A 22,891-nucleotide genomic window follows, 5' to 3' on the forward strand; every position below is an offset into this window, starting at 1 on the left:
TAGCTATCCTATTACCAGTAATGTTATCTTCGATCATACAGTTAAAATGGTGTTTGCCAGATTGCCTTACTGTCAAGTCATTATAGTACAAGACACCCCTGAAAGGAGCACCAACTCCTTCCCCAGTTAAAGAGCGGCTACAGTGGAATGAAAATCATCTGTGTTGAATTCAGCAAGCTCCAGTGCCTCGACGAGACATTTGTGAAGGGATGCTGAGGCTACTTGCGATAGCACGCATTAAGTGTTCAGGCCGGTAATGAGGCACAAGATTCACTAAAGGGCAGTTTTAACAAATTACTTTCCGCTACAAAACCCAGAAATTTCTGTGGTCTGCGGGAGTAGAAAGCGAGAGGGCGGGAGAGTTCTTTGGAAAGAAGGGTCCTCCTTTTAAAGGTGGGAAAAGGAGGGAGCCTAGAGATGTGAAGTGGCTTCTTCCAGGTAACAGGGATAGGGCTGAGCCCTAAGTGTGCAGACTCTCAGACCATCCCTAGCCACTTCATCTCCGAGCCTGCATGGGATATTCCCAACGGGGTCGCTCTGAGATCCCAGAGACGCTTGGAGTCCAGACCTAACCGCGGACTCTCTCACATCTTCGGCACATTTTGGCACCGCGCTTCACTTTGCCTCAATCTGGACGCAGAAGGGGTGGGGGTGTCTCAGCAAACCGCCACCCCCCGCCCCCCGCCTTCATACTCGCCCACCACCCACCCCCTAGACCTTTCAGAGTCAGGCCTCGTAGACGGTTGAAGGCCTGCCTCTTCCGACAGCGGGAACCAGCATCTTTCCGACACTGCGGGAGTTGGGAGTTTTCCATAATTAACGTTCTCCCTTGCTTTTCACTTTCGGACAGCGGAGGGCAGATTTCCCACGAGCCCTGAGAGATCTCAGGTCTTCCGGCCCGTCCGCCTCGTCCGCCTCATGCTGGCTCCTGATTGGCTAGTGAAGCTGTCCGTTCTGAAGTAATGCTTTGAGCAGGCGCAGAAATTCCTGTGGACTGGGTTGTGCTGTGGAGACCCGGAGGTACCGGATCGGTCCGAGATGGTGAGTATCTCTCTTTAGCCCGCGGCTGACGGTGGGAACCTGGCCGACCGTGGCCGCCCCACCGTGCCCCTAGACTTCCATCCTCCAAGAGTGTCCGTGCGCGGGGCTGGTTTGGGTCCTCGCTGACCAAGGGCGGAACGCGAGTAGGGTGGGCCTGCAGACCCTGACGGAGGGGACTTAGGCGGGGCCAGTGCATCCCGCTGCCCCTTGACCGGAAGCGGGAGCTCAGGCCTCGGCTTGGATCTGACGGAGCTGGGGAAGCCGGCCCAGCGGCCGGTGCACCCTAGTATCCTGGGCCTTGTTGCGCGATTACAATAGCGACAAGGTTTCCTGGAAGATTAATTTGTTTCAGGCACTTAAAGCTCTCTATGTAGTTTGGCTTTTTTTCCTCACCACGTCTCTGAGATAGATATGGCATCGTCTCCGATTTTACACGCTTGAAATCCAAAGCCTGGGAAAACCTAGTGCTTTGTCCCAGGAAATGGCGGAAGTGGATTAGAACCCTAGAAACTGACTCCTGCCTTTTTGTCCTTGTGGTTCTTTCTTGCCGCTGGGACTTGGTTGCCTGAATCGGAAAAGGGCGGGTCCGCCCTGGAGGATCCCTGCTTTGCTGGCGGGAGCTGTGGGCTCCTCAACGCCTTTTCAAGTTTCTTTTTTCATGCCTTTAATCCTCCCAACCTGTAAAAAACTTAGAATATTTAGCCATGTAAGTGTGCTACTTTTCAGAAATCTTACTTAAAAATTTAAAGTCTCTAAGAAAAATTGAGCCCTGGCTGGTGTAGCTCAGTGGATTGAGCGCGGGCCTGTGAAGTAAAGGGTCACCGGTTCAATTCCCAGTCGGGGCACATGCCTGGGTTGCAGGCCAGGTCCTCAGCAAGGGACTCATGAGAGGCAACCACACAATGATGTCTCTCTTCTACTCTTTCTCCTTCCTGTCCCCTCTCTCTAAAAATAAATAAATAATTTTTTTAAAAAAAAAGTAAAATTGAAAAAAGTGCCATAATCTAGAAGCAACTGCTTATATTAATTAGCATATTCTAGTGTTTTTCTCTTCAGTTATTGCTGCATAGGGTTTAGCTCCTACCGAATGTACAGTTGTGGAGTCTGATTTCTTCATGTATTACACTACAAAGAATGTACGTCACGAAATATAAGTGATAATGCTTCAAACATAAGTAACTTTGTCTTTCACATCATGTTTTCTTTCACATTGCTTTTAAACTGTGAGGAAAAAGTAGTCTTTAGCAGATAATACTTGTGTACAGTAAAATACAGTCTGAAAGTATCTGAGTGAAAAGTAAATCTTCCGCTGGACCCTGACCCCCAGCCTCAGTCTCTTCTGAAACATTGTTAGTTTTCTGTATGTGTGATGTAAGCATGTGTATGTCCCTGGTTTCTCTTACACCAATTGTAGCTCACTGCTACCTTTACCATGCTGTTGTGTTTGTATTTATGCTGTGTTTGTGTTTAGGCTATGTGTTTTGCAATTTACTCTTCATTTAAAAAATCAAATATTTTTCATGTTAATATAACACATTTACTTTATTCTGTTTTAAGGACTGTATAGTATGCTATTGCAGTATATACATTTCAGTGATTTAGTTTTCAGACAATGCTGCAGTAACTGTTCTCAACTCTCTTTTTTTAAAAATTCATGCTAGTGATTATTACTGTTTATGTAGGATAGATTCCTAGAAGTGGTGCCTATTCTACATTTTGGTAGAAACTGCCAAGTTGCCCTTTAGAATGGTGATCATCCATCATTCTCATCTGGTTTTACTCCACTACACAGCTATTTTCTTTTTTGTATGTTCTTTCTCTTTGTTCACATATGTGTATTTTTTGAGATGCATATGATAGTTTTTCCTTTTTGTTTGTTTTAACCTTGTTGCTGCATCATCTTTGTGATGAATAACTTTGTGCTGTGTGATAATCAGTGAAATGGCTGTACCACAGTTTGCCAAACCATTTCCCCTGCGTGCCTTCGTGTTGCTTCTAGTTCTTCATTAGTGGAGCTAGTGCTGTAATGAATGCCTCTGACTGTGTACAGTTTTCCTTTTTTAAAAAAAAGTTTATCAAAAAATAAAGTTTATCAGATTATTTCCTTAGGCGAAAGTCTCAAGAAAAGAATTTTTGAGGTGAAAGGGCCAGTACTTTTTGGTTCTTGCAATAGTGTTACCGTGTAGCTATCCCCAAAAGTCATACTGCCTTTGTACCAATTTTGCTATAACATTGCCAACATGAAAAAATTACCTCAGCATTGCTGTGATTTTTTCATTTCTTTATTTACAGGGAATAATGAACATTAGTCTGTGTGTTTGTAATTTCTCTTAGGTGTATTTTCTACCTAGTATTATTTTTGCCCACTTGACTTTTAAAGACATGCTATTTTTCTTAATCATTTTGTGTGATGTTTTGGAATCACTCTTTTGTTCTATTTGATGCAGATGTTTTTATATCCTTTTGATTCATTCTTTTATAAAAATTCAAAAACACTTTTTAAAGATTTTATTTATTTTTAGAGGGGAAGAGAGGGAGAGAAACATCAGTGTGTGGTTGCCTGTCCTACATCCCCCACCAGGTCCTGGCCCGAAGCCCAGGCATGCGCCCTGACTGGGAATCACACCAGCCAGCCCCTTGCTTTGCAGGCTGGCACTCAACCCACTGAGCCATACCAGCCCAGGCAAATTTCTAATTTTTATGGTTAGCAGTCAGACTGGTCACAGTTCCCTTGAGAATCATTTGTTTCAGATGGTTATTTCTCCTGTGCTGAACCAATAAATAATCCTGGAGTTTTATTGCTACTTATATTTCCATTTGTCAGCAACACGCACCCTGGGAACTGAAAACCCCAGAAGCTTTGTCCTTTCTCTGTTGCAGACACGATGTTGATAGTACTGCATACCCAGGATCCTGAGGACACCAGTTGGGTGCTGTCTGTGAGCTGACCCTGCAGGGCTGCCCGTCTAACCAGACCCTACTGGTGCCCGTTGGCCAGCACTGAAGGGATGACAGACTGAGTTTGAGGCAGAGTTGGCATGACTTGGATGCCTGAGTAGAACTGTCCTTTATCATCTGCACATGCCCCTGTTGCAGCTTGTGGGGGGTGGGGGAGGGGTTGGCATCGTTTTTTTCCTTTTCTTCCTCCCTCCCTCCCTCCCTCCCTTCGCCTGTAGCACTGAACTTGAAGTTTGTTATAAGCAATTTCTTCTGAACACAGACAGGTGGCTGGTGCCCTGTGCCTCACAGAGAGCGCTTAGACTCCATGGCCTCCACTCACTCACCCAGGCCTCACCCGACCCTGCCGGTTGGGGTCAGGTAGAGAAGCTATTCTCTACTCTTACAGAAATAAAATACTTTGACTACATAACAATTGTTAACTCCTTATTACTGAAAAAAATCGAAAGATTAAGTGAAAAATGGGGGAAGTGTAATTTATGATAGACAAAAGTCTATTATTTCTAACATACTAGTTGGCCAAAAAGTTTGTTTGTTTTTCTGTAAGATGGGTCTAGTAGGGCTTAGTTGTCCTTAACTTCATTTGAAACAATGTTGTTAAGTTGTATTGTGACAGCCATCATGTCGGTGTGCATCAAAAATAAAACATCAAAATTGGTGAATTTTTGTGTAGCCATTTTAATATTGAAGGTGGAAGAAAATAGGCAACATTTTTGGCATATTTGCTATTTCAAGAAAAGTAAAATGCAACTGAAATGCAAAAAAAGATTTGTGCAGCGAGTGTATGGAGAACGTGCTGTGACTGATCTAACCTGTCAAAGTGGTTTATGAAGTTTTGTGCTGGAAATTTCTCACTGGATGCTCTGTGGTCAGGTAGACCAGTTGATGTTGATAGTGATCAAATCAAGACATTAATTGAGAACAATACCACACGGGAGATAGCCAACATACTGATGAAATGAAAAATGTGCCTTTTATTTTATGGAAAAAAACATACAGACTTTTTGGCCAACCTAATACAAGAGTTTTTGAAAATCAGTAGATTTGAAGAAAAGTCAGAAGACTCAAAAGAGGAGAGATGCATTTTAACTTTACTGATAACTCTTAAAAATTAAAGAAAGATTGGATTTCTGTTATTTGGTCTTTGCCCATCAGATTAGCAAGGAATCAAAAAACGTAGCAATTCAAGAACCTCTGTTCTTGAACATGCCGAATTTGTTCCTGCTTCTCTGCATTTGGTTTTATTCCATTGCCTGGAGTGCTTTACTTTCTCATCATTGAGTTCTTGGTTTAAGGATTACATCCTCAGGTGTTGCTGACCACACTAGCCAGGTTAGCATTCCCTTGCTGCCCTCCCCTGTCCCCTGCAGGAATCTTGGTCACTTGCTATTTAAAGTTCTCTCCTGCCAGAATATGATATGATGAGGCAGGGACCTCACCAGTTTTGGTCAAAGGTATATTCAGTTCCTCGTGACCTATGTGTCCTAGGGCAAAACTCTCCATCTGAACCTCAGTTCCTTCTCTGTAAAATGGGAATCATACTTACCATAAAAGGGCCAGAGGACAGATGTGTCTGAAAATGTTCATCCCCAATATCTGACATGTAGCAGGTGCTGAATAGTCATTATATACTCATACTTCCTTTCTTGGTAAGTGTGTTTACTTTAAGCAGCCAGATGTCAGTGGCTGGTTCTTATTAAATTTAGGATTACCTAAAACCCTAGCTCTTATTTACACTGGGTACTATAAGGCCATGTCCCCTGTCCTATACTTAGAAAGGTCAATTTTTGTGAAACAGTTGTAGAAATGCTTTTTTATGTGTTCCCTAAGTATTGAGCCTAAACAGTGTCAGGTACTAGGTCTGTAAAGTCTAGGTCCCTGCTCCCAGGGTACTTTGGGTCTGGAGCAGATAAGAAACAGGCATTTACACCCCATTGTGATAAGTGCTATGAAGGCAGAGTTCCAGGGGTATTTAGAAGGGTAGATGTCAGAGAAGGTCTTTCACGGAGGCGCATGAACTAAGTCCAAAGGGTTTGGAGTTAGTTACATCAAGGGAGAAGGTTGCATCCTTCAGAGGGAGCATCACATGCTTAGGGCACCTAGCTCAAGCAGGCTGTGCCTGCCCCCTGCAGTCCATTCTCTGTACAGCAGCCAGAGCCGCCCTTTGAAACATCAAAACCTGCCAGTGGTTCCCCCCCGCCCCCAACCGTATTACAAGCGAAAGTCATTACTATAGTCTACCAGACCCTCTGGAATCCAATCTGATCCTGGTTACCTGTCTCATTTGGCCACCCGGCACTCCACTGCACTTCAGCCGCACCGGCTCCTTTGCTTTCCCTGGAGTGTGCCCCTCCTTCCTCAGGGCTCTTGTACTTGTTCTCTGTGCTGTCTGGATCACTCTCCCCAGAAATCTCGGCACGGTTAACTCCCTCATATCCTTCACATCTCGACTCAACTATCTCACCTTAGTGAGGACTTCTCTGACCACTTTATTTAAAACTGCCGCCAGCCCCGACCTTCCAGATAGACCCCCTTCATTACTGTATCTGACATTTATAGTTTACTTCTCTGTTTGTTTAATGTCTAACTTCCCACCCGGGAATATCAGCTTCATGAAGGCAGGGATGTTTGTTATGTTTTGTTCACTATGGCATCCCCAGGCCTAAAACAGTGTCTGGCACATAGGAGGCACTAAGTTATTAAATGAAGAGCAGTTTTGTGGGATTTTATCCTCTTTCACATTAGCCCCACTTTCCATCCTCCAGAAGATATTTTAGACCTTGATTCTGTCACCTTTAGTTTTAGTTCTTTCCTCTTCCTCGGGTTGATTGCAGATTGATTGAGGCATCCTAAATTGTCATCCAACTTATTCTTTTATATTCTTATAATGCTGAGCATGTCAGAGCCCTATAGTCCCGTGTCAGACAGATCTCACTCTTGGATACACTGAGAGAGGGGTTAAAAATGTTTTTAAGTAGAAATAATAGAATGAAAAGAGGCTGTTTTGCGGGTGGGACGATCTAGAATTCCCTCCTCTCAGTGTGTTTTATTTTTCTTAACTCCTCTAGCCTTCTTGTTTTCACGTGGTTGTAGTCACCAAGCACTTTATTTTTGCACTTAGCTGTTTTTATGGAAGGTTACATCATTAATCTTCTCTGGTTTATTCTCATCATCGTTGTTACTGTGTATATCATTGGGTTGGCCAAAAAGTCCCCATGGCTTTTTCCGAAAAAGACACATACACCCTGACTGGTGTGACTCAGTGTGACTGAGTGCTGGCCTGCAAACCGAAGGGTTGCTTGTTCGATTCCCAGTGAGGTCACATGCCTGCCTTGCAGGCCAGGTCCAGTAGGGGGCACATGAGAGGCAACCACACATTGTTGTTTCTCTCCCACTCTTGCTCCCTTCCCCTCTCTCTAAAAATAAATAAAATTTAAAAAAATGAAGTGGCAAAGACACATACATATTTCATTTTCAGTAATAACTTGATTGATTTGGATATTTTGAGGATGTCAGCTGTCTCCCACGTGGCATAATGTTGATCTCAATTAATGTCTTGATTTGATCGCTGTCGGCTTCAGCTGGCCTGCCCAAACAAGGAGCATCTTCCAGAGAGAAGCCTCCAGCACGAAACTTGGCAGACCCCGTTTGACATGTTTGATCAGTCCCAGCACCTTCTCCATACACTGCCCAAATCTTTTTTTGAGTTTCAGTTGCATTTTTACCTTTCTTGAAATAATAAAGCACAATATGCCAAAATGTTGCATATTTTCTTCCATCTTCAATATTAAAATGGCTACACAAAAATTCACCAATTTTGATGTTTTATTTTTTATTAAAAATAGAACATCAAACGTCCTGTCATATCAGCTGTCACACTGATGTGACAGCTGTCACAGTACAATCTAATAAAATTGTTTAGAAGGAAATTAAAGACAACTAAGCCCTCCTAGGGCCATCTTATGGGAAAAAAACAAACAAACTTTTTGCCCAATCCAATATATTCTTGTGAATGGACATTCCATAATTTACTTGGCCTTTTCCCTATTACTGGGCATTTGTGGCTCTTTCTGCCTTTTGCTAATGCTGATGTCACCGCATCTTGCTGTGTTTTTCTGCTTCTCTGGGTTATTTCCTTAGGATGAATTTCCAGGAAGGTCACCAGGTCAGACTGAGTACTGTGGTGATCATATCCCACCACCCCGCCTCTCCAGAATAGTACATAGTAGGAACTCAGTGGGTCTTTTGAATGAACTCTGATCTCTTACATGTATGACCCACTGTACTGTATACTCTCATGTAGCCCTGACCTTTCACACAGGCTCCAGATTTTGGAGGTGACAGGCCACTTTGTAGGAGGAACTTGTTTGCCCTTCTCTCCAGCATTTGAGAGTATTCTTACATCATAGAGGGGTGGGTGGCAGAGACTGGAATGTTAGCCTTTTTCCTACTGGAAAGACAATAGCTCATTGTGCCATCTCCATCCACTGTTTAGAAGCTCCTCCTCCCAGGCCAACTCATGAGCTTCTAGGGGTGTGGAACCACTCTCCTGGAGAATGGAGCCTCTATTTCCAACGTAGTCTAACTCCCAGCCTGTTGGGGGTTCTGGCTGGGTTCTGGACACATCTGGAAGGGGCCTTCAGAGAACGAGCTCACTGCAGAGCCCATATCCATCCGCAGGAAGAGTCAGGCTGGCTTCAGCTGAGCAGCTGTGGCATTGAGTTTCTATTCTGCAGACCGTTCTGTGTATCCCCAGAAAGGTACAGTCGAGAGTTTGCAGAGTCAGGAGTGGTAGCTCCACTGAGTTGGGGTTGGTAAAGGTTTTTGAAGGAAGTGATGTCTTAAATATCTAGAAGAATTTGTTGGATTTCAGCAGAGAAGAAGCCTTGCTAGGATAAAAAGAGATGGAAACAGGTGTGGGCATGTAGATGGGGAGTGGGGGTGGGGTACAAGATGCGCGTGATTAACATAGAAGGCTTTGCGTGTCAGGGCGCCAAATGTCTGATCGTCCCCTCTGCTTACAGATCCCATGTGCCAGAGCATCCCACCCTGACTAGTTTCGGGAGAATCAGGGTTAATGAGCCCCTAGCCCAGGCGTATTTCCTGTGGCTATGAGCCATATGTTACACTATCTCAGACACTAGCTTATTAAGTCCCCGAGTCTGTCCTCATGGGGTCATTTTGCTTCCTTTGGAATGTTTTCAGTTGTGCTGTTTGGGCCCCAAATGACAGCGTCTCCTTCCTGTTAGACACCACTGTTTGGGTTTTTTTCAAATCGTCGTCGTCCTGTCCCCCAGGGGTACCAGATACGTGAGTCATGGATGTGTCTATACTCCCAGGAATGGTATCATTGTTCTGCTCCCGAATAGCTGAGGCAGGAGGGGTAGTAGAGCCTGGTAGGCGAAGGGCCAAGAGGAACCCTGCCCTATGCCAGGGGTGTGAACAGATGGCTTTGGTGCTAGTGGAGGCTTGGGAACCTTCAGGCCTGGAGAGCTTTGAGGAGGTACCACGTGTCCAGGTGTTACTTGTTTGTTGTTGGAAAACAAATGTGTGATTCATCTGCCAGGGTAAGAGGGAGTTAATCCAGCTTTCCTGGCCCCTCCTAACCTTGGTCTTGTTCTCTCTGGCAGGCAGAGGTGGAGGAGACACTGAAGCGACTTCAGAGCCAGAAAGGAGTGCAGGGAATCATCGTGGTGAACACGGAAGGTACGCCCTCCCCTCCCACCATGACCAGTACTCAGGCGGCCCCAGAAAACAGCCCGAACACAGCGTAGCACTTGCTGTTTACCAAGCCCCTTCGTGAATTTTCACCCTTTTTAAACACCTGCGTTGTCCTAGCACTGTTACTGAATTCTGACTTTTAGTAAAGGAAAAAGTCGCTCAATCCCACTCTCCTGGCAGAGCACACTGGTAAGTGTGCCATGCTTTTTCAGCCCTTGTTCAGGTGCATTTTCTCTTCGCCATAATTATAGTTGCTCTTTTTCTGTTCTTTCTTTCTTTCTTTCTTTTTCTTTACTTTTAAGGGAGTTTGAGTTTTATATATATATATATTTTAAGATTTTATTTTTAGAGAGAGGGAGAGAAATATCTGTGTGTGAGATATACATCAATGGGTTGCCTCTTGAACACTCTCAACTAGGGACCTGGCGCACAACCCAGGCCTGTGCCCTGACTGGGAATCAGAACGGTGACCTTTTGGTTCACAGGCTGGTGCTCAGTCCACTGAGTCACACCCGCCAAGACTATGGTTGTTACCTTTTGCATATGTTTACTCATGAAGTTTGTTTGTTTTGCTTCATGGTTTACATAAGCGTGATTTTTTAACTGCCAGTACAGTGTTCATTAAATTACCCCCCATTTACGTTGTTTCCATTTTTTGCTAGGTGATACTCTGGTCAGCTTCTTTATGCCTGTAGTTTTCCCCTTCTCGTCTGGAACGTTATTTCATCAGAAGAGTACAGATTCTGATTTTCCCAAACTGCTGTAGACATGGCGAAGAGGGAGGCTAATGTTTCTCACCTGCCTGTTCTGTGCCTGGCCACGGACTGGTGCTTTATAAACAAGTTTCATTTATCTATTGAAGCAGCCCTTTCTCCATTTTGCAGTGGAGGAAACTTGAGTCTAGAAATCAGTTGACTTGCCTGCCACTGCAAAGCCAAGATGTCATTCCAAGTCTGTTCGAGGCACTTGTGCGCCTTCTCTCACACCTCTGAAGGACCAGGGAGTGGCTGCAGGTCTATGGCCCAGAGTCACGCGGCTGGGATTCCCCAGTTCTCTGGTTCAGCGCACTCATTCATCGGGAGTTGTTCGAGGCCCTGTGAGAGCCCCCATGTGTGTCCTCGTTCTGGGCCTTGTCTTGGAAAGGCCAAGTTCTCAACGGTGCCTTCTTTAGTAAAGCAGAATGAACGTCACCAAAGGTGACGAAGTGGAGGTGGCATACCTTCAGTTAGAGTGTCGTTTTCCAAGTCATTAAACCCTGGCCAGCCCAGAGTTAGGCAGAGGCTGCTCCGAGGCTTTGTTGAACCCTAATTAGACCATGTGGTCATTGCATTTAAAGGAGGCAGCAGGTTGGGAGCGCCCAGGACACTGGGAGGAGCAGCAGGCCCCAGCTTAGGTCTGCTGTGGAGCAGCAGGTGGGCCTGGGCCTTTGCCGCCTCCTCTTCAGGCCTCAGCTGCCCCAAGTGGAGTGGTTGGTCCAAGGCCCGAAGGACTGTTTGTATGTCACTCAGAGAGAGACTGTCTTTTGGGACTGGACTTTTTTGACTCCAAATGGAAGGGAACAGGCTCAGGGGCTGACTCCCCAGCTGGGACCCCTAGACCTTCACTAGTATTGTGGTATTCGCAGACCATAAGCCTCCATTCTTGCCTTAAAACTGTGCAACAGTTGAACGTATTCATTGGAAAGATACCGTCCCAACTACTTACTTACCTTTTGGATACTAATGAGCATTTTTTTGTATACTAATATGGCAGTATTGCTCAGTGGTGGAGAATATGGGCTGTGGAACCAGACTGCCTGGGATTTGTTTTGGTTTGGTTTTTGTTTTCCCCTCAGGAAACAAGTTGCAGAGGCAAATGAGGGGCCCTTGGAGTATAGGGGAGAGAGAGAGGGAGAGAGGGAGAAGCGAGGAAAACACACCTGAAATCTTGGAAAAATGACTTCACCTTTCTGTTTCAGTGTCTCATCAGTAAAATATAATCATACCGTCTCCTTCTCAGGGAAGCTTTTAGAATAGTAAATGCCATTAAAGTGTTAAATTATTGTGTGTATTTATTTTTGTGTCCCGTTCATAGAGCTTACTCTTCAATCTTATTTACATTTCATGCAGCAACCCTGCAAGGCAGGGTTTTTCTCATTAAAAAAATTTTTTTAACGTGTTTATTGATTTTAGAGAAAGAGGAAGGGAGAGGGAGAGAGAGACATCGATGTGAGAAGGAAACAATTGGTTGTCTCCCATATACACCCTGAGTGGGTATTGAACCTGCAACCTAAGTATGTGTCCTGACCGGGAATCGAACACCCAACCTTTTGGTCTATGGGACAATGCTCCAACCAACTGAGCCACACTCACCAGGGCTGTTTGCCCATTTTTCAGATGAGAAACCTGAAGCTGAGAGAGGCGAGGTGACCTGCCCAAGGTCACCCAGCTGTGGGTGGGGATGGCCAGAATTCACTGCTTAGAGGGCCTCGAAACTCTGGAAGCTTCCAGTAAAGGACAGTTCAACTCAGTTGCCTCTTCCCGAGGGCTGCCTCCCCTGACCACCCAGCCCAGTATGATCACTCTTGCCTCTGAACTCATGACACGCCTTGTTCTAAAACCAGCAACCTGCCACTGCATTTTGACGTCTCTGCCTTAGCCAAATGGCAATGATGCTTCATGATAGAAGTCTGAGTTTAAGACAGTTTGATAATTAAATAAAATTTTTTTAAAAAGACAGTTTAGCAAGAATTTAAGGAACATTCTGGTCTATTTGTACCTCTCCAGCCCCCCTGCTACCCTCTGCTGCTACCCACACAGGGTGATGTAACGGACTCAAATGTGTAAGCTCCGAAGGGCCAGGGGTTTGTCTTCCTGTTCACGACTGTGCCCCAGCCTGGAACAGTGCTGACACAGTCTGTGTGTAATAAATGTCTGTTAAGTTTTGTTAACTTTTTTTATTGTTGATTGACGGAGTCGGGTTTGGTGGAAGGACCTGGCTATATGGCCTGACAGATCTGAGTCTCGGGTTAGAAATTGTGCCTCCCCGGCGACCAGCGGCCCTGCGGGCTGCACAGGCCCATTTGTGAGGGCAGTGGCTCCGGGGCGGGTGGCCTGGTCCCTGCGGTGCCTCGGACGCGTCCCAGCTCTGACACCCTCTGATCTCTGTTTTGAAATTCTCCCCAGTTTTGGTCCCTGCCCTACTGCCACCTTCATGTTTTCTGTCTATGTTTTGGGTTGTGTTTTGTTTTTAAATTTTTATTTATTAATATTAGACAGGTGAAGAGAAAGAGAAGCATCGATTTGTTGTTCCATGTACTTACGCAATCATTGGTTGATTCTTGTATGTGCCCTGAGCAGGGATTGAACCCACTACCTTGGTGTATCAGGACAACGGTCAACCAACTGGGCTGTGCGGCCAGGGCCTTCTTTTGCTTTTACTGCAAGCCAGCAAGTGGTTAGATTCTTGTCTCCTTTACACACCTTTTCACTTGGTAGGAATGTAATCAAACATTGGAAGTAGCCCTTGTGACTTCTCATTTATCAGCAGCGATGAATGCTTAATGCAGCCTCTCCAAGCACATTGGTAAACAAGTCAGACCTGGTCCTGGCTGGGGGACGCACATAATGGTCACCTCCGTAAAGGTGTGATGTCAAACTCAAGTAACTGCAGAGGAAAATCGCATGGTGCTGGGATGATAGAATGGGGAGCTGAGCACATCTGGGGGGGGGTGGGGCCACCAGAAGATGGAGGCCTGAGGGACCAGTGGGAATTATGAGAGAACAGGAGGAGAAAGGAAAGTTCCAGGCAGAGGAACTTGGGAGCAGGTGCCCTTGTATACAAAAGAGAAGGTCAAGAGGTTTGATCTGAACTTTGCCAGGCCTTGAGGTTTGCCTCTCAAGTTATCAGGGGGGTGGGATTTACTGTGTGGGTGATGTTGCTAAAACACCAGCATTTATTACATGTACACTCTTGCAAAGTATTCTTTTTTCATAAAATATGTTTATTGATTCTGGACAGAGAGGAAGGGAGAGAGAAACATTGGTTGGTTGCCTCGCATACATGCCCCACGGGGGAATCAAACCCAAAACTTAGGTGTGTGCCCTGACTGGAGATGAAATCCCCACCCTTTTAAGTCTAAAGGATGATGCTCCAACCAACTGAGCCATCCCAGCACGGGCCTTGCTACACATTCTTAAGTCATACTAATCCTCCCAGCAGCACTTTGAAGCACAGGCACTTCACAGATGAGGAAATGGGGGCTTAGAGAACGGTGATCCCTTGTCTTGCCACATAGCCACGAAGGGGCAGAGCAGGGCTGTAAGTTCAGGTCATCGGATTTCAGAGTTCCTACTCAGTCACCACCCCAGCTGCTCATACTACCATCCTCAGAAAGGTTCCACTGTTGAGCAAGGCCCTGGTGGACACATTGTTGCCAGCTAGGACCCAAGGGCACCAGCTGGTGACCCACTTGTCTTATCTCTTAAAGGCAAGTGATTACTGCAACCTGTTCTCTTGGCTTCAGTTGGTTCAGAGCAGCCTCTCTAACTCAGCTCTTCTCTTGCTACTGTGTCCTCTTCTGCCCACTGTTGTGTCCCTGTGCCCTCAAAAGATAAGATTGGGGCAGTTTCTTGCCGCCCGTGGGTAGGCGTGAGGGTGACTGCTTTTGGCTCATCCTTAGGCTGGTCAGTTGTGGCCCAGATGAGCAGGGCCTGTGTCCCAAATCCAGCCACTTATGTGTGAGGAGCCACGTGTACCACATTCATCCCAAGTGCCTGTCAGCTGTGAGCACCTGGGGCCTCTTCTGTTGGCATGTCACAGTGATTCACAGGCACCTGATGCTCCACGTGGGGCCTGAGGTCACTCAGACTGAGCCTCATTCCTCCCTCCATGACAACAGGCACTGACCAGTGAGGGAGGTCCGTGGAGTAGTTTGTCACAAGGAAACAGTCTTCAAAACAGAAAAGGCTTTGATGCACAGTGGCGTATATCGCACAGCAATGCAGTAAACAAGCCAGACTCAGCCCTGGCTGGTGTGGCTCGCTTGGAGGCCCATCCCGTACACCAAAGGGTTGCGGTTCAATTCCCGGTTGGGGTGTGCATGGGAGGCAACAGATTGATGTTTCTCTCTCTTTCCCTTCCTCCCCCTCCCGCTTCCATCCCCTCTGTCTAAAAATCAGTGGACCCTTAGGTGAGTATTTAAAAAATAAACAAAAGTTCAAAATAAAATTTTTTTTAAATATAGTTTATTGATTATACCATTACAGTTGTTCTATTCCCCCCTTCATTCCCCTCCACCCGCACACTCCCTCCCCCACCCTTCTCCCCCCTTAGTTTATAACCACGTGTCTCAGCTTCTTTCGATTTTATATTTCCCCCACTATTCTCGCCCTCCCCCCTATCTATTTTCTACCTACCATCTATGCTATTTTCTGTGCCTTCTCCCCTCTTCTCCTCCTCCTACCCCCCTGTTTCTAACCCTCCATGTGTTTTTCATTTCTATGGTTCCACTCCTGATCTAGCTGTCCTCTTGGTTTGCTTTTGTTTTAGGTGTGGTTGTTAATACCTGTGTGTTTGCTGTCCTTTCACCGTTGATATTTTTCATCATCTCTTTCTTATATAAGTCCCTTTAGCATTTCATATAATAAGGGCTAGGTGATGATGAACTCCTTTCACTTGACCTTATCTGGGAAGCACTTTATCTGTCCTTCCATTCTAAATGAAAGCTTTGCTGGATAGAGCAATCTTGGATGTAGCTCCTTGCCTTTCATGACCTGGAATCCTTCTTTCCAGCCCCTTCTTGCCTGTAAAGTCTCTTTTCAGAAATCAGCTGACAGTCTGATGGGAACTCCTTTGTAGGTGACTATCCCCTTATCCCTTGCTGCTTCTAGGATTCTCTCCTTCATTTTGGTCTTGGCTAATGTAATTATGATGTGCCTTGGTGTGTTCCTTCTTGGGTCCAACTTCTTTGGCACTCTCTGAGCTTCCTGGATTTCCTGGAAGTCTATTTCCTTTGCCAGACTGGGGAAGTTCTCCTTTATTATTTGTTCAAATAAGTGTTCCACTCGTGGCTGTTTCTTTCCCCCTTCTGGTACCCCTATAATCCGGATGTTGGAACGTTTAAAGATGTCCTGGAGGTTTCTAAGCCTCTCCTCATTGTTTTGAATTCTCATTTCTTCATTCCTTTCTGGTCGGATGTTTCATTCTTCCTTCTGGTCCATTCCATTGATTTGAGTCCCAGCTTCCTTTCTATCGCTATTGGTTTCCTGGACATCTCCCTTGATTTCAATTAGTTTAGCCTTCATATGTTCCTCTAATTTGTGACTGTACTCTACCAATTCTGTGAGCATCCTGATAAATAGTGTTTTAAATTGGGCTTCTGAGAGCCTGGCAATCTGTTGGTCGCTTAGAGTTATTGGCTCTGGGACTTTGAGTTCTTGCACCATCTTTTGGGTTGTTTGTGCCTGTTAAGTGGCAGGAACGGAGCCCTAGGTTTTCACCAGAGCAGGGCAACTAAGTCGCTGGGTTGTGACGCTGTATGTGGGGGCAATGGCTTCCCTCCGGCGCCTGCCGCCACTGCTGCAGCCACATCCGTCACCAGGGCCACGTGCCCCGCTCCACTGCACGCGAGTGTGCCACCCACCGCTGTCAGCCCTCCACCACTGGGTTCGCCCCCTGGGGCCTGCATGGTCCGTCTCACTGCGCGTGAATGTGCGACCTTGGTCAGTCTGCCCCACACCCTGACTAGGTCCGGGCTGCCTGCGCTCCTAGGTCTGTCCTTCCCGACCCTGCTCCACTGCTGGCTCTGCCTCTCTTACCATCCCCGTTGAACGGTTTGTAGCTGTCGGACTTCCGTATAATTCGGTTTTCTGGCCTAAGGGTGTGTCTTAGATCTCCAAAACTTTTGTTGTATCCAAACTTGGTTGTGGGAGAAGGCACAGTGTCTCCACCTATGCCTCCATCTTGGCGGAAGTCCCAAAATAAAATTTTTTAAGCCAGCCTCAGTACCCAACAGTGGAGGCACGATGAACTCAGTGGAATGGCCACTTGCGGGCTCTTTGAAAATTGTAGCAATGCTGTCTACAAGGGTGTGTGCAGGCAGAGACAGGGTCTAATCTGGGGAGATGGGCTGTAACTAAACAGTCTGTTACAGCTGGGCCCCGAGCCTCCCTTGGGAACAGGAGCACACACTAGTGATGTTCTGTCCTGGCACAAGCCGAGCTGTTTTCTTCCTGCTCTCTGGGGTTTAGATCCATAGGAGTTGTCCTGCGTGCCGGGTTCTTAGTGTTCTGAATGGTAGTCTCTCCTTTTAGTGCCAGAAACTGGTCAAGACAGTGCAGCCTTATGAGAGGAGTGTGCAGGTCTGCACTGAGTCCCAGCTCCACTGCTGCTCTGCTCTGTGACCGTAAGCAGGTGGCCTTCCTGCCCAGTCTGTTGCCCCATTTGGCAAGTGAGGATGGTGACACCACCCACAGCGTAGTTCTGGGGACTGGCAGTGACGCACCTGAAGTGCTCAGCACTGTGCCCACGAGCCTTCAGGGAGTAGTGGTGTTGACCGTTAACTGCCAGTCCAGTTCTGTAGAATTAGGGGTGTGGGTTGGGAGCTGGGCAGAAAGGGCCCCGACATCCTGCTCAGCCTGTCTGCTCTCCCTCAGGCATCCCTATCAAGAGCACCATGGACAATCCCACCACCACACAGTACGCCAACCTCATGCACAACTTCATCTTGAAGGCCCGGAGCACCGTGCGTGAAATTGACCCCCAGAATGACCTCACCTTCCTTCGAATTCGCTCCAAGAAAAATGAGATTATGGTTGCCCCAGGTAAGAGGTCTCCCATGTCCCCTCCTGGATCAGACCGTCACAGCACAGGCTCTGCAGCTTGTGGAGGAGGCTTAGCATGTTGGTATTTCCTCAGGTTCCACATAAAGGCCTGAAGAGTTGAAGGGACAGAGCTGATTGCCTTGCCGCCTGTCCAGTCTCTGGCTGGCATCCCAGCCAAGACTCATGTGCAGTGACTGAGTCAGGCACTGTCTTGGGTTCTAGGCCAAAAAGGGGAGTCTCGACTCATAGGGGGAGACAGACTTGTAAGCATGACTCATTGTAACCCTCACTTTGATGTGGGACATTCAAGGAGCACTTTGGGACGTAGAAGAGGGTGTGATTAGGCCTGCCCAGGGCAGTCAGCAGAGGCTTCCCAGAAGAGGGGACGTTTCAGCTGAGGGGCATCATCTTGAGGGCACAGGAAAGTGTAAGCAAGCAGAGGGGCAAGAAAGCTTAAGTTTGAAGGAAAAAGATTCAATAATTTTAAACCGAAGCGGAAGGCAAAGATACTGTATAGTAATTTTGTCTTTGAAAAAATGTTCGGTTACCCACTTCTGAACAACAGTGCTGTCTCTCTGGGTCCCATACAGCCAGCCCCACCCCCCACCCCCACCCCCACCCCCCCGCCGGGCACTGATCACTGCTTTTGTTTCATGTGAAGTGTTGGCTTGCACTTCGGAGCCGGCTGTGTGGTACAACACCCCTGTCTTTAGGGCTTAGGGTCATTCTCAGGGTGATGAGATGCTCGTCCTGGGAGGAGCCCATGAAGCCTGGGACCACAGGCGACGGTGGCAAGACCACCTGCCCTGCCTCACCTCACTCAGCATGCACAGACTGTGGGCAGAGTCTCCAGGGCCGTTTTCGTGTTGCTGCTTCTCTCGCTCCCTCTCTCTTTTTAGGCTGAGCCACAGAGTTGAGCCCGTGCAGTGATGCAGGCAGGCTGCAGTGCGGTCCCTCCAGGGCATCGGAATATGTGTAGGAAGGAGAAAGGGCCTCCAACACCAAACTCGGCTGCGTGGACTGGACCCTGTGAGCAGAGGTTTTTAAGGCAGGAGGCAATGTGATTGTGATGGGGGCCTAGATGGAGGAGGCGGTAGGGAGGCTAGGGACACCGAATGCCCCTGGGCTTGGCGACACAGATGGCAGAGACCAGCTGCAGAATTCTGGGGTAACTCGGTGCCCTTGAGGGACCCATAGGCTTTCAGAGTTCATGGGTGTGGTTGGTGCTTGAGTCCAGTTAAAGGTTCTCCTTTGGGTGCACAGCCTTGTCAGCGGGGGGGTGAGGATGCAGTGACCAGACCCTGGCTCTGGTGACACCCAGAGAGGCCGGCAGGGAGGGAGGGTGTGCTCGCACTCCCACTTGCTCGCTCACTGTCTCGCACTCACATCCTCATGGGGGGGGCGCACACACACACACACACACACCCCTTGTTATGCTGGCGGGTGTGGCTTTGCCATTTTGCCTTAAACACAAGGAGTGGCCTTTCAGACGCCCTCACCACCCCTCCAGCCACCCTGCTGCCTTTAGGAGCCTCTCCCTGGGCCCTCACATGAGCCACCCTGCTCTTGGCTGCACTCCCATCCTGCCTTCCCACTTGGCTAACCGGCCTGTTTATCTGCATTTTTAAGTCTTATCTCCCCCTCTAGACAGTTCCAAAAATAGAAACTTGTAAACACGTAGTAAGCCTTTGACAAATATTTGTTGAATAAGTAAATGAAGGACTTTATAAACCTCCCTCTATTGCTGACCCTCCCACTGTGGGGGTTAGAGGTGGGGTCGGCAGTGGGGATGGGGATTGGGTGTGCCCATGGGACATGTTATTTAAGATGAAAACACCGTGATACACCCACTTCAGTAATGGCCAGAATAACCACGCCATGTCGGGAGCTGCTGTGCCCAGCCTCTGAGGCGTTGGGCTGGATCGCCCTAGGGTTTGTGTGGTCGCCAGTCCCCAGGCCCAGCTGCTGCGCCCTTCAGGCGGGCCCTCCTGGGGCTTTAATTAGCACCCCGTGGGGGGCGGGCATCCTGGAGCAGCCCTGCCCAGGGAGGAGGCCAGGTCCCTTTCTTCCCACCTTAATCTTCCTCATTGATCAAACTGAGAAGACCAGGAGTAGCAGGAGGTGGCGTCAGTTTGGTTCCCATGTATGAGTGTGTACCACGTTTCACTCCATCTTGGCCCGGGGTAGCCCATGTGAAGAGATGTTTTCAAGACTGTCTTTTGGTTTTCACTTAACTAACCTCGTTCATGTAAACCTAAGTTGTCAGCCTAACCAAGCTTTAAAACTCTGCTCCCCACAGAGCACCTGGAGTGATATCATTGAATTTAGAGCTAGATTATTTGGAAGAAAAGACACTACCGTTGCTAATTATGTCTGCCTTTGTCAGTGGCTTAAGTTATTTTTATTTTTATTTTTATTTTTATTAGGAAGTGATTTGTATCTTTACTTACACAGATTGCTTAGCCATGCAACTGTTAGTCATCTAAGGTCTGCTTCTCCCCAGTCCCATCAGCCAACCGTCATGGGAAAAAGCAAGCTTTAGGTTTAAATCAGCAAACATGAAGCAGATGTGGGTGAAGTCTTACCATTTTGCTTATGTTCAGGCTGTCAAACCCAGCTACCCCACCCTGCGTTTTTGCCTTGGCTTCTGCAAGCCATTTAACTCTTTGAGCCTCAGTGTCCTCGTTTGTAAAATGAGAAAACACTCGTACCTGCCTCACAGCGATTCGGGGATTCATTGAGGTGCCATGTGAGAAATGGTTGGCCCAGGGCCCGCCACGTGGAAACCTTGATAAATGTTTGCAGCTTGGTGATGAAGTGGGCAGAGTCGAAACTCTGCTTCTCTAGTTTCCTTGTCTGTAAAAGGAGGGCCAGTCAGGCTCAGCCCTGAGGTCTCGGACCTGTGATGATTTCACAAGGGACATCCCTCCTCACTGGGCTGGATCCCCAGAGCCGGAATCCAGGTAGCTTTGGCCCCCTTTGGTCTGGTGCCTTTGAAATGTTCTCATCCAGTCCGTGACAGAACTGACATTAACCCCAAGAGCAATGGGGCTGAGGTTGGAATCTTTGACACCAACCAGCTGGCTGACCGTAAACCGCTGGTTCTCCCAGAGCCTGTAGCATGAGCACGGCCTAGGAGTGTTAAAAATACAGATTCTCGAGTTCTACCCCAGACCTCCCCGCTCCAAAGAGCCCTCCAGGCTGTTCCATCTTAAGAACCACTGCCACAGGCAAGTTATTGAAAATCTCCGAACCGGAGTTTCCCTACCCAGAAAACGGTGATGATACCTCCCTCCCTCTTAGTTTTGGGAAGATTAGAAAAGAGGGTGCACTGCGGGGTCACACTTGCAAAGGCCACCACAGGAAACTTGCAAGTTCACTTTCGCAGCCACTGGAAGTAGCCTGAGCACTGATACTTTGTATTCACCCCGCCTGTTTTATAGTAGGTGGTTTAATGATTTAATCCTTTGCTAGTGTGTTTCTCTCCCTTTTTACATTTACTGATATTTTTTTTTCATTTTTCTCTTTTGCAGATAAAGACTATTTCCTGATTGTGATTCAGAATCCAACTGAATAAGCCACCCTCTTGGCTCCACACATCATTCCTTCTTAAGTGTCCCCAAGAAGAATAGTGTTAATCATGTCACCTGGCAGGTAGAAATCACCTGGGAGCCCATGCAGACCAATCAAGTGGCCACGGTGGGCTGTAGCTCCACCCCATCCCACCAAAGTCATCCCCCTGCTGGCTGGTCACCCCTGGGTTCCCAGGAGGGCCCTCTTTCCTCCAGTCCAGGTTTTGAACAAGAGCCTGTGAGAGGCACACACCCTGCTTCCTTCTAACCTTCAGTTCACTTTGTTGCCCTTGGAAAAGGCTGTTTTTCTTTAACTAAAAATAATTGAAACTTGCCCTGCTGTGTGTCTCTGTAAACACTGTGTTGAAAGGACCTCTCTCCCCCTATGTCATCACGTGGTCTGAAGGCTGAGCCCAGTGCCGCCTCCAGCCTCTGCTGCAGATTGAGTTCGCAGCCTGAGAGGCTTGCTCCACATGGCACCTGTGGCCGTACTCGCCGCTGAGCCTGGTTTATCATTGGTACCCAGATTGCTGGGTCTCTTGCGGTGAAAGGTGTTTTCTCTTACACCGCCCTGGGGAGAGGAAAGAAGTAATATGTGTTGAGTACCCAGAATGTATCTGGTGTGTTATGTACCATGGCTCATATCATCCTCCTGGTACAGACAAGGTGTCAAAGCCATCTTAAAAATGGGGAAGTTGGGGTCTCACCTGGGAGCACAGGTCTGCAACTCCAGAAGTTCTGCTCTCTGCACGGCCTTTCCAGGAAATCACCTGAGGGAGCTCATCCTGGGTGAACGGACGCCTTCCCTTGGATTCGGTGGGGGGGGGGTCCCAGGAGGTGCCCGCTACTCTGCGAGGCTGTAGGCCACCCACCATTCAGCAGCACTCTGGGATTTTCCTCCAGAAATCACATGTTTGTTTATTTTTTCATTAGGTTTTTTTTTACATTTGTTTCTTGTTAGAGGGGGGGAAGATACCTTGAAATCCCTCTTCATTGTCCTCTCCCCATAAGGAACCTTGTCTACTGTGTGAGTTCTTTCATCTAGCAAAATACTTTAATAAATTTGCCAGTGAAGTTTCCTGAAACAGTATCAAAGAAGTAAGACATGTACCCTTAGAAGCCTAGCGGTGTATCGGGTTGGCCAAAAAGTTTGTATGGTTTTTTCCGTAAAATAAACATTTTTTATTTTCACCAATAACTTTATTGATTTGGATATTTTGAGTATGCCATTTGTCTCCTGCTGTTGGCTTGTAGTGGACAGAGGCCAGGGGTTCTGCTAAATGTCTTCCAATGCATAGGACAACCCCACAGCAAAGAATTATTTGGCTAAAATATCAATAGTACCAAGAAACTTTGCAAACCACTTTTAATACATTCAATCAGTCACAGCACCTTCTCCATACACTGCACAAATTTTTTGTGTTCCAGTTGTGTTTTTACCTTTCTTGAAATAATAAAGCATACTACACTGAAAATGTTGCATATTTTCTGTCAACTTGAATATTAAAATGGCTGCACAAAAATTCAGCAATTTTGATAAGTTCTTTAAATGCATGCTGATACGACAGCTGTCACAATGTAACAAAATTGTTTTGAATGAAGTTAAAGATAACTAAGCACTATTAGAGCTATTGTATGGGAAAAAAGCTAAATGAACTTTTTAGCCAACCTAGTAGTTTATAAGGGCTTGGCACATCTCTTCAAAATCTCCTATTTTAGTGAAAGAACATAGGAATTTTCCATTGCATTATATATCCATGTTTGTCTTAATACATTTCAAGTAATTTTCCCAAATCT

General features: G+C 47.0%; 1 protein-coding gene across 1 annotated transcript; it reads left to right on the plus strand.

The window, feature by feature from the left end:
- Window positions 1-940: 940 nt before the first annotated feature.
- On the plus strand, window positions 941-22,179 carry DYNLRB1 (dynein light chain roadblock-type 1). Its single transcript, XM_037043905.1, has 4 exons — window positions 941-1,041; window positions 9,630-9,705; window positions 17,355-17,522; window positions 21,056-22,179. Exons 1-4 carry the CDS (start codon window positions 1,039-1,041, stop codon window positions 21,097-21,099), a joined length of 291 nt encoding a protein of 96 aa, XP_036899800.1. The 5' UTR covers window positions 941-1,038; the 3' UTR covers window positions 21,100-22,179.
- Window positions 22,180-22,891: the final 712 nt, after the last annotated feature.

This window comes from Sturnira hondurensis, unplaced genomic scaffold (assembly GCF_014824575.4).
Source record: "Sturnira hondurensis isolate 20B ecotype Veracruz unplaced genomic scaffold, ASM1482457v3 Scaffold0004136, whole genome shotgun sequence".
Lineage (NCBI taxonomy): Eukaryota > Metazoa > Chordata > Mammalia > Chiroptera > Phyllostomidae > Sturnira > Sturnira hondurensis.

Coding starts and splice junctions, on each gene's coding strand:
- DYNLRB1 (XM_037043905.1), top strand. Junction 9,706..17,354: donor CATCGTGGTGAACACGGAAG/GTACGCCCTCCC, acceptor GCTCTCCCTCAG/GCATCCCTATCAAGAGCACC. Junction 17,523..21,055: donor TGAGATTATGGTTGCCCCAG/GTAAGAGGTCTC, acceptor TCTCTTTTGCAG/ATAAAGACTATTTCCTGATT.